The sequence below is a fragment of the Nomascus leucogenys genome, chromosome 1a (genome assembly GCF_006542625.1).
Source record: "Nomascus leucogenys isolate Asia chromosome 1a, Asia_NLE_v1, whole genome shotgun sequence".
Lineage (NCBI taxonomy): Eukaryota > Metazoa > Chordata > Mammalia > Primates > Hylobatidae > Nomascus > Nomascus leucogenys.
Window position 1 is genome coordinate 22,000,668 of NC_044381.1, and position 12,513 is coordinate 22,013,180.

Here is a 12,513-nt window from a genome sequence, read left to right on the forward strand (position 1 = left end):
ACTGTTCTTAGCTCATATCTTCTCCTTTTTAGCTGTGGGCTTTGGGCAAGTCTTTTTCCCTCAGAGATTGATGCCTGCTCACAGGGTCTGAGCCGTAAGTAGGAGGAAGTCAAAAGGTATGTGCAGAACAATCTACAAAGTGCTATGTGGTGGTTAGTGGTTATTTCTCTAAACACATCTAATTGTATTGATTCAGGCTGTTGAATGAGCTTGCCATGCTATTTTAGACAGCACAATTTAGTGACTAAAGGGTATGACTCTAGAGCCAGAGTTCCTGGTTTGGATTCCAGCTCTGCTATTTAATAGCAATATGACCATGGCAAGTATCATGAACATTATGCTCCCTAGTTTCCTCATCTGTAATATGGGAAGAATAACAGTATTGATCTCATCGGATTATTGTAACAATCAGATTAATAAATACGAAATGGATGAAACTGTACCTAGCAAAAATAATCACTGCTGTTAGAAGCGAGAGTGTCTACCCCCAGGGCGGAGGCAAAAGAGTTGGTCTTACTTAGGTACTGACTGGCACAGAGCACTAGAGAGACTTCTAAGTCCTGAGCAAACTGTTTCTGACATGCTGCTACTTTCACAATATATTCAGTGCGTGAGGAACCATGTCACTGTGTGCCTAGGACATGTATACTTTCATTCTGTGTGTTATGGTTTCAAAAATGAGTTGCTTTTTAAAAAACAATTGTGCTAGAAAAAATTCCTGGGATATCTTAAGATTTCCAAAGACTAGTGGGATCCAAGCCAATACATATATCTATTTCATCTATCTAAATAGCTATTATTAACCTGATATCTATATTTACCTATCTATATCTATATTTATCTATATCTATGTGTACATATCAGATCAAAGTTTTTCCAGGGGCTCGCCATTGCTTTCCATGTTGGCTCTACACAAGAGAGAAGCTTGTCCCCAGGTTTACCTGAGATGGCGTGGGGAGGTGGCTGATGAAAAGGTATTGAAAGGCTATCGTGTTCAAGTTGTGCTGAACTCCCTTCATCAGCCAATTCATAACCCTGAATCACAATGTTTGGGATTTTACTCTGAAGACCTCTCTCACACTCAGGTAAATTATTTGTGACCTTTGGTTAGAAGCCCTAGGCCCTGCTGTCTCCCCTGACCTGCCTTGCCTGTTCTCTACGTCTAATGATGTTCTCATCTTTTCCCAGTACTCTCATTCCTGATGTATCTGTGTTCCAGTAATTCATTCAGAATAATGGAAAGTGATATTTAGGCCCTTTTCTTTACCTTGCCTAATTGATGTCTCTGCTTTCTGCGAACAGTGGTAGTAAGTCACATGTGGGTATATCAATCCTAATCCCAAGAACCACAATATTTTTATTCTTTCCCCAGCACCTCCTCACCCCTCAAGTTAGAGACCACATCTTTAATCTGACTCTCTGGCTTAATATGCACACAGCCACCTATCTTCCAATTTAACCATCCCTAACTTCCTCTAAATGTGCTGGCAGGAGTCAGCTCATCACAATTTAGAAATTTTGGCACATCATTATTGGAAGGTGATTGCTTTTGTCCTTCAAACAGTCAATTGGCCAAGACAACAGAGTGTTGCTGTGATTGAACTAGGTTGTTAGCAGTGATCTCTTTTTATGATCTGGTACTAATGTCAGTATTTTCATAGCCTCCAGATGATAGGAGCAAAAATTTATGTTCAGTGTCTGAGCGTGGGCAGGGGTTGGGTAAATTATCCTTTCCAAAATTTTTATGTTGAATAGCAAAAGAAATTTTATTTTTCCAAATGTGGATTATATCTACGTTGAATTCAATTCATTAAATTGCTGAATACTTTTTATGCTTTAAGTTTCTAAGCTGGCCACAGGGGATTTTATGATGATTTTGCTTCCATCAGAATTCATTGTTCTCATTGGTTTCAAATAACTTCTTGATTTCTGCCTTAATTTCTTTATTTACCCAGGAGTTTTTCGGGAGCAGATTGTTCAATTTCCATGTAATTGTGTGGGTTTGAGTTAATTTCTTAATCTTGAGTTCTAGTTTGATTGCACTGTGGTCTGAGAAACTGTTTGTTATGATTTCAGTTTTTTTGCATTTGCTGAGGAATGTTTTGCTTCCAATTATGCGGTCAATTTTAGGGGCAGTGCTACGTGGCACTGAAAAGAATGTATATTCTGTTGATTTGGGGTGGAGAGTTATGTAGACATCTGTCAGGTCCACCTGATCCGAACTGAGTTCAAGTCCTGAATATCTTTGTTAATTATCTCGATGATCTGTCTAATATTGACAGTGGGTTGTTAAAGTCTCCCACTTTTATTGTGTGGGAGTCTAAGTCTCCGTGTAGATATCTAAAAACTAGTTTTATGAATGTGGGTGTTCCTGTATTGGGTGCATGTATATTTAGAATTCTTAGTTCTTCTTGTTGAGTTGATCCCTTTACCATTAGGTAATGCCCTTCGTTGCCTTTTTTTTTTTTTAATCTTTGTTGGTTTAAAGTCTGTTTTGTCAGAAACTAGGATTGCAAACCCTGCTTTCTTCTGCTTTCCATTCTCTTGGTAAATTTTCCTCCATCCCTTTATTTTGAGCCTCTGTGTGTCTTTCCAGGTGAGATGGGTCTCTTGAACAGCACACTGATAGGTCTTGACTCTATCCAATTTGCCAGTCTGTGTCTTTTAATTGGGGCAACTAGCCCATTTACATTTAAGTTTAATATTTTTATGTGTGAATTTGATCCTATCATCATGGTGCTAACTGGTTATTATGCAGATTAGTTGATGCAGTTTCTTTATAGTGTCTTTGGTCTTTGTACTTCAGTGTGTTTATGTAGTGGCTGGTACCGTTTTTTCCTTTCCATATTTAGTATTTCCTTCAGGAGATCTTGCAAGACAGGCCTGGTGGTTATGAATTCCCTCAACATATGCTTGTCTGAAAAAGATTTTACTTCTCCTTCACTTATGAAGCTTAGTTTGGCCGGATATGAAATTCTGGGTTGGAAATTCTTTTCTTTAGGAATGTTGAATATTGGCCCCCCTCTCTTCTGGCCTATAGGGTTTCTGCTGAGAGGTCCACTGTTAGTCTGATGGGCTTCCCTTTGTAGGTCACCTGGCCTTTCTCTGTGGCTGCCTTTAACACTTTTTCCTTCATTTCAACCTTGGAGAATCTGATGGTTATGTGTCTTTGAAACCAATGAGAACAAAGAGAACATATCCGAATCTCTGGAATTCAGCTAAAGCAGTGTTTAGAGGGAAATTTATGGCACTAAATGCCCACATTAGAAAGCTGGAAAGATCTCAAATCGACATTCTAACATCACTACTAAAAGATCTAGAAAAGCAAGAGCAAACAAATCCAAAAGCTAGCGGAAGACAAGAAATAAATAAAATCAGAGGAAATTGAAGGATATAGAGACACAACAAAACCTTCAAAAATCAATGAATCTAGGAGCTGTCTTTTTGAAAAAATTTAATAAAATGGACTGCTAGCTAGACTAATAAAGAAGAAAAGAGAGGAGAATCAAATAGTCACAATAAAAAAAAGATAAAGGGCATATCACCACTGACCCCACAGAAATACAAACAACCATCAGAGAATACTATAAACACCTCTATGCAAATAAACTAAAAAATCTAGAAGAAATGGATAAATTTCTGGATACACACACCCTCCCAAGACTAAACCAGAAATAAATCAAATCCCTGAATAGACCAATAACATGTTCTGAAATGGAGGCAGTAAGAAATAGCCTGTCAACCAAAAAGAAAGCCTATTACCAGATGGATTTACAACTAAATTCTACCAGAGGTACAAAGAGGAGCTGGTGCCATTCTTTCTGAAACTATTCCAAAAACATTGGACCTTCATGTTAAAAACTCTCAATAAACTGTGTATTTAATGGAACATATCTCAAAATAACAAAAGCCATTTCTGACAAACCCAAAACTAGTATCATACTGAGTGGGCAAAAGCTGGAAGCATTCTCTTTGAAAACAGCATAAGACAAGGATGCCCTCTTTCACCGCTCCAAATTCCAAAAAAAAAAAAAAAAAAATTGGGATAGTTTCAGAAGGAATGGTACTTTGGAATAGTTTCAGAAGGAATGGTACCAGCTCCCTAACTCATTTTATGAGGCCAGCATTATCTCTATACCAAAGCCTGGCAGAGGCAAAACAAAAAAGAAAACTTCAGACCAGTATCCCTGATGAACATCGATGAGAAGATCCTCAATAAAATACTGCAAACCAAATCCAGCAGCACATCAAAAAGCTTATCCACCATGATCAAGTCAGCTTCATCCCTGGGATGCAATGCTGTTTCAACATATGCAAATCAATAAATCATGTAAACAGAATTGATGACAAAAACAACATGATTATCTCAATAGATGCAGGAAAGGCCTTTTATAAAATTCAACATCCCTTCATGTTAAAAACTCTCAATGAACTATGTATTGATGGAACATATCTCAAAATAATAAGAGCCATTTCTGACAAACCCAAAGCTAATATCATACTGAATGGGCAAAAGCTGGAAGCATTCCCTTTGAAAACCAGCATAAGACAAGGATGCCCTCTCTCATCACTCCTATTCAGCATGGTATTGAAAGTTCTGGCCAGGGCAGGCAGGCAAGATAAATAAATGGTATTCAAACAGGAAGAGAGGAAGTGAAATTGACTGATTGCAGACCACATAATCCTATATTGTCTCAGCCTAAAAGCTCGTTAAGCTGATAAGCAACTTCAGCAAAGTCTTAGGATACAAAATTGATGTGCAAAAATTACAAGCATTCATATACACCAAAAGTAGACAAGCAGAGAGCAAATCATGAATGAACTCCCATTCACAATTACTGCAAAGAGAATAAAATACCTAGGAATACAGCTAACAAGGGATGTGGAGGACCTCTTCAAGGAGAACTACAAACCACTGGTCAAAGAAATAAGAGGGGACACAAACAAATGGAAAAACATTCCATGCTCATGGTAGGAAGAATCAATATCATGAAAATGGCCACACTACTCAAAGTAATTTACAGATTCAGTGCTGTTCCCATTGAACTACCATTGACATTCTTCACAGAATTAGAAAAAACCTACTTTAAAATTTATATGGAACCAAAAAGAGCCCATGCAGCGAAGACAATCCTATGCAAAAAGGAAAAAGCTAGAGGCATCATGCTACCTGACTTCAAACTATATTGCAAGGCTACAGTAACCAAAACACCATGGTACTTATACCAAAAATGACACATAGACCAATGAAACAGAATAGAGATCTCAGAAATAAGACCAGATGTCTACAACCATTTGATCTTCAACAAATCTTACAAAAACAAACAATGGGGAAAGGATTTCCTCTTCAATAAATGAGAAAACTGGCTAGCCATATGAGAAAACTGAAAACTGGACCCCTTCCTTAGACACATTATCCAAAAATTAACTCAAGATGGATTAAAGACTTAAATGTAAACCCAAAACTATAAAAACCCTAGATGCTGGGGAGGATGTGGAGAAATAGGAATGGTTTTACACTGTTGGTGGGAGTATAAATTAGTTCAACTACTGTGGAAGACAGTGTAGTGATTCCTCAAAGTTCTAAAATCAGAAATACCATTTGATCCAGCAATCACATTACTGGGTATATACCCAAAGGATTATAAATCATTCTATTATAAAGACACATGCACACATATGTTTATTGCAGCACTATTTACAATAGTGAAAACTTGGAACCAACTCAAATGCCCATCAATGATAAACTGCATAAAGAAAATGTGGCAGATACATGCCATGGAATACTACACATCCATAAAAAAGAATGAGTTCATGTCCTTTGTAGGGACATGGATAAAGCTGGAAAGCATTCTCAGCAAACTAACACAGGAACAGAAAACCAAACACTGCATGTTCTCACTCATAAGTGGGAGTTGAACAATGAGAACACATGGACACAGAGAGGGGAACATCACACACTGGGGCCTGTTGGAGGGGGGGGTTAGAGGAGGGATAGCATTAGGAGAAATACCTATTGTAGATGACGGGTTGATAGGTGCAGGAAATCACCATGGCACATGTATATCTATGTAACAAACCTGCATGTTCTGCACATGTATCCTAGAACTTAAAGTAAAATAATTTTAAAAAAAAACCCTAGAAGAAAATCTAGGCAATACCATTCAGTACATAGGTATGGGAAAAGAGTTCATGACAAAAACATCAAAAGCAGTTTCAACCAAAGCAAAATTGACAAATGGAACCTAATTAAACTAAAAGGCGTTTGCACAGCAAAAGAAACTATCATCCGAGTGAACAGACAACCTATGTAATGGGAGAAATTTTTTGCAATCTATCAATCTGACAAAGGTCTAATATCCAGAATCCACAAGGGACTTAAACCAATTTCAAAAGAAAAAAAAAGCCAAACAACCCTATCACAAAGTGGGCAAAGGATAATGAACAGACACATCTCCAAGAAGTCATTTATATGGCCAAAAAACATATGAAAAAAAAGCTCAACACCACTGATCATTAGAGAAATACAAATTAAAACCATAATGAGATACCATCTCACCCCAGTCAGAATGGTGATTATTAAAAATCTCAAGAAATAACAGATGCTGGCAAAGCTGTGGAGAAATAGGAATGCTTTTATACTGTTGGTGGGAATGTAAATTAGTTCAATCACTGTGGAAAACAGTGTGGTGATTCCTCAAGGATCTAGAACCAGAAATACCATTTGACCCAGCAATCTTATTACTAGATATATACCCAAAGGAATATAAGTTATTCTGTTATAAAGATACCTGCATGTGTATGTTTATTGCAGCACTATTCACAATAGTAAATACATAGAATCAACTCAAATGCCCATCAATTATAGATTGGATAAAGAAACATGGTACATATACCCTATGGAATGCTATGTAGCCATGAAAAGGAATGAGATCATGTCCTTTGCAGGGACAATGGATGGAGCTGGAAGCCATTATCCTCAGCAAACTAACAGGAACAGAAAATTAAACATCACATTTTCTCACTCATATATGGGAGCTGAACAATGAGAACACATGGACACAGGAAGGGAAACAACATTGGAAGGCATGGGGAGTGAGAGCATCAGGATAAATAGCTAATGCATGTGATGCTTAATACCTAGGCGTTGGGTTGATAGGTCCAGCAAACCACCATGGCACACGTTTACCTATGTGACAAACCTGCATGTTCTGCACATGTATCTCAGAACTTAAAATAAAATAAAATTAAATATAGAAAAGAAAAATAAGATTACATTGTAGTAACTACTAAATGTCCCTAGATCAGTCAGTCAGTGCATTTCCACTGAACTTCATGGTTTGTTATTATATGTCTCAAGGTGAAAATTTAAGGCAGTGATGTCCAGCAATGCTGCTGATGAAATTAGTCTGCTTTTCTTTACTGGTTTCAGCGTTTAAACAATTCATATATTCTTTTTTTTTATTTTAGTATTTTTCTGGTCAAGTGCTGTATGGCTGCTTCTGAATTACTTTCTAGTTTATCTTAAGGTAAATAACAACATAGGGAAGTACAAATGGGAACATAAAGAGCTCATATCATTATTTTCCATCATTTTCAATACATCCTTTTATTCTTTCTCCAAATTAATGTTTTTTTATAAATTGTCATTGCATTTGGACACGTTGAAGAGAAGGGAAAACAAATGCAAATCTGAATATGATAAACATGAAAGAAGGAAAGTGACTCCCCAGGCCAAAAAAATGGTAATAGGAATTTTTCTTTTTTTCTTTTTTCCTTCCCACCTACTCCAATATAGTTTCTGCTTGTAAATTCTACAAAGTCAGCTTCACTAAGGTCACCAATTCCATCTGTTTTTCTACTGTAGTAGATGATTTCAACTCACAGAGCAGTTTACTGACAGTCAAGATAGTATTAACCAAAATAATGTTATCATTCTAAGTAATTTGTCATAATTTAAAATAAATATTAAATGTACTAGTATGATTTTTCAATACATCAAATCCATGAAATCTATCTATAGACATACATATTTCCAAAAATGGAAAGCTATGCAGATAAAAATTAATTCATGTCCTTTTCCAGGTCCTACTTTACTTCTCTCCTTCATTTCATGATGAGGCAGGATAGGTAGTCAGGGAAGTAACCATGTCATCAGGATGTCACAACCTTGGTGACCATACCATCACCACAATAAGCTTCAGCATTAACATTGTAATTGAACTCATTCAAGCAAAGCTGTAGTTCCCCTGTAGAGAGAATGCACATTTTGATTTTACCTGTCCTCAGAGTGACCCTTTGATCATTATAATAGTAAAGAATAAACCCGTGGGTGGAAGATTTAAGATGCTAATGAGACATACAATGTTACAACAAGCATATACAGTTACTGCACATGTGCACCCAGAGGACAACCAAGAACATGCTTACTAGTAACGCCTCTTCCCACCTCCTTATGGATAATCATGGAAGATACCCATAAAAGGAGTCTCCCCAGTACTAGTCTTTACTTTCTCATCCTTACTAGCAGCCTGCCCTGAATCCTCTCTGTCTCAGGGTGTACTGTCTATTCTGCACCTAGCTGTCAAAATATTCTTTTTCTTTTTTTTTTTTTTTTGCAATAAATTACTCCATGCTGCAGCTCCACTGCCATGTGTCTCTTGTTTAAATTCTTAAAACTAGGAAGACAAGAATCTAGGTCTCACATCAGCCATCAGCAAGAAGGCAAACTTCTGAAAATTGTTTTCTCTATATATTGCCATTACCTTCTCTTCTCTTATTTACTCTTCTACCTACTCCTGTATGGTTTCTACTGATTAATTCTATCAGTCAACTGATTGATTCTACCAATCAACTTCCACTAAGATCACCAATGCTCAAATTACCAGGCAGTTTCAATCTACTCTATATTTTGCATGAATGCATCAATTCTTCTAAGCAGTTTTGTCTTTTAAATTTATTCTTATCACCATTCTCTCTTTTCCTTCTAATATTTGACCATTCCAAATCTGTTTCCATTGTAGCTCTTTCCTCCCTTTAAAGTTGAAAGTTGCAGGAGGAAATTTTCAGTCATTTTGTCGTTCTGTAAACACTTCTCACATGACCACTGCTGTTCCTGGAGTTTCAGGTTACGGCATTGCTTGAAAATTGCAGACTGAAATATCAAATTGCCAGTGCACATTTGCACTTTTGTGTCTACCAGTCAACTGTAGAAGATATCTGCTGCTTTTGTTTTTGTTTCCTGATACGCCTTATTCCAGCTTCTGCTGAAAAAAAAAAATACTGTTTTTCGGTCTTCTTCTTATATCATTTATCTAACAGATTTAATTATTATTCTTGTTTTTAGGTTTTTTTTCCCTACACAAAGAAAGATAAAAGACAGCATGAAGTGTATTTGTATCTTCATCTCTATAACCTGAAGTCAACATACAAGCTGGCTTATAGAATGTAAATTTGTACCGTACTTATAACTTGAGTATAATAACAATGAGTCAATGAATTGAACCATACATTTTTAAATCATGTTGGAGAATCGGCTTGGTGTTTCTCCTTAGAGAATAAACAAATCTAAGAAGTTTTCTTTAGTAAATATTTAATAAACTAAACAAAATAATACATTGACTAAGCATAAAAAATATATTTTGTTATGTTATCAACAGTATAAATGTATACATTTTATGCATTTATATGGGCAAAAAATTAAATATTATAGTCAAATAAATATACATTTAATAAATAGATAAATAGATCCATCAGCTTAGTCGTCTGTAAGGGACTAGTTCCTGTGCAACTGAACACGATGTTGCTTAACACACTTGAAAATACTTGACGCGTTTGATTCAACTCATGGTGTGGTTATAGCAGAAACAAGAGTCTTTAAAATGGCAGATCACGAAAGTGTGAGCTGGTGTAGTCATCAATGGGAGTCATTTCTGTGTTGGATCAGGTCTTATTCTTTCCTCCTTAATCTTTCTTGCAAGTTTCTTGATGAAGAGAAGGATCTCATGATTTCTGCTCTGACAACCTCCCATGCACAAGGGCTGTACTTCTTCTCTGCCAGGTAGAGAGTGATTCTTTGGAAGTATTTTCTCACAGCCAGGATGGAGTCCTCATTCATCAGGGGAGTCTCTCCCACCCCCACCTCCTGCATCACACAGGCTTCCAGGTCATTCAGCTGCTGGTAAAGTTCAATGTAGAGTTTGTCTAGAAGCCTCTCATCCCAAGCAGCAGATGAGTCCTTTGTGCTGAAGAGGTTGAAGGTCTGCTGGATCACCTCATGGAGGACAGAGATGGCTTCAGCCTTCTGGAACTGGTTGCCATCAAACTTCTCCTGGGGAAATCTGAAGTCGTGTCTGTCCTTCAGACAGGAGAAAAGAGAGATTCTTCTCATTTGTGCCAGGAGCATCATGGTCCTCCTGTGACCCAGGCTGTGGGTCTGAGGCAGATCACAGCCCAGAGAGCAGCTTGACTTGCAGCTGAGCACCACCAGGGCCATCAGTAAAGCAAAAGGCAAAGCCATTGTAGATGTTGCAGATGCTATCGGACTTGTTGAGATGGGTGACTCTGAACCTTCAACTCTAGGTTCTCTGAAGACCTTGCTTTATGTGTAGGTCTTAAATAGGGAACATACTAGTTTCCATTTTCAGAATTTACTTTCTACTTCTGATTTTGCTTTCCTTTATGTACTCTCTACATGGGTATAGAGTAGTTTTTCAACCAGTTTTGTGTGTTTGTGTGTGTATGTAGTCATTATTGACACTCCCTTCTCTTGCCTGCCTCCAGAGTCTTTTAAGAAATTTTTTTCTTAATTGAGATTAAATTTTATTAAATTTTAAATGTTATTAAATTTTAATAAGAAATATATTGTATATCTCCTTATGTACTGTATGTATATCTACTTTGTACACTAAAAGAAAAAGCATAAAGTTTACTTTTATTATTTCTTGATCTGTTAGAAATGGCAAAATAATTTAACTAAAAGTTAAATTTTTAAAAATTTGACATTTAACTTAACTCTGAGCAGCAACTTTTAATTCACTCTATTTACTTATATAAATTATCTCAAACAAATTTGCAAATTAAGAATGTATTAGTAATGTACATAATAATACCAACATGATGACATACATAAGTTTCTTAGAGGTAAAAAATGAAATTATTTTCTTAAGTTTGATTTTTAGTGTACTTAACTTTTAATTTTGCTTTAAAAAATAAACTAATTTTTAATTTCACTAGCTGCTACATATTCATCCAGAGATTGTCAACATTTTATTCTTTTCAGCATTTGACATTAACTGTTGATGTGTTGAAAATATTTAGTAGAATTAAATAATAACATATACATGATTTGTATTTAATTATCAAAGTCTACCTAATACTCAGAATCCCTGAAGCTCAAACATAAGCAACATCTAGAAGAAAGGAAATCACAGCAAATGATGGAAAGAAAGTCCTCCAGTAAGCCATCTATTCGCCATAGATTTATAACACTGATTGTGCATGTATTTTGTCTGTTTCTACTGAATTCAATGTCAGTATGTCTTGTGTGATACACAAGAAAATTCAATAAGGAAAGTGAACCCTAGAGAATAAGATTATGTAAGAATTGAGCTTTGGAGGACCACAAACGATTGTAATATCTGAGAGTTGTTCACACCCCCAAGAACTAATTTCTACAACCTTGGGGGCAATACCATCTCCAATAGAAATACACAACTTTGAAAATATCATCAATTTCATTTTTTTTGTATTTTTGCATTAAAGTTCAAATTCCTCAACATACATTTATAGTTTCTAAACCAAGTCAATTCTATTAAACAAAAAGAAACCATCTTTGTCCTAAATTCATAACTGGATAAATATTATCATGTTAAGCATTAACTTACAACTCCAATCCTGAGCGCTGGGATTTTTTTTTTTCATAGCAAGTTAAGTTGCCTCAGTCCTCTAGGTTGCCTCTCTTAAAATGGTAAGTATGGGATCATCTTTGGCAAATCATCTCTTTAGTAACTGGACTCTGTCCTATTGACTGCATTATCCCCAGTACCAGGCCCAGTGTACTTATTCAAGAAATAATTTTTGATGAAGCAATTTATCATACTTTCTCTTTATACTAGAAGACATTCATGGGTGACCAAGCTATTTTGTTTCCATCATGGCCATATTTGTCAGGATTATAACAGACAATGGCTAATATTTCCACTCTACTCTTACTAAGTGTCAATAATGATTATAGAATGTATTGCCAAACCCACTGGATATCTAATTCCTTTAAGGTATATATGGCACTGGGAATTCAAATGCAAGCGCAACATAATTTTCAGCCTTTGCATAGCACTATATTAAACTATATTATGACCTCATCTCTAAATTGCCCTCTACATTTTATAATATAAATTAACCAGCCTGCTGTCATAATATCTAGCCAAATGTACAAACTCAAACTCTCCCTGATTCACACAGCTTATACCAATCAGACAACAAATCACACTAAATTTTGTGGGTAGTACCCCT

At 36.2% G+C, this 12,513-nt stretch overlaps 1 protein-coding gene across 1 annotated transcript; it reads right to left on the bottom strand.

Annotated features, from left to right (window-relative positions):
* Window positions 1-9,949: 9,949 nt before the first annotated feature.
* IFNA6 (interferon alpha 6) lies at window positions 9,950-10,519 on the bottom strand. Its single transcript, XM_003260367.2, has one exon. The coding sequence runs from the start codon at window positions 10,517-10,519 to the stop codon at window positions 9,950-9,952; it is 570 nt and encodes a 189-aa protein (XP_003260415.2).
* Between the last annotated feature and the right edge of the window lie 1,994 nt (window positions 10,520-12,513).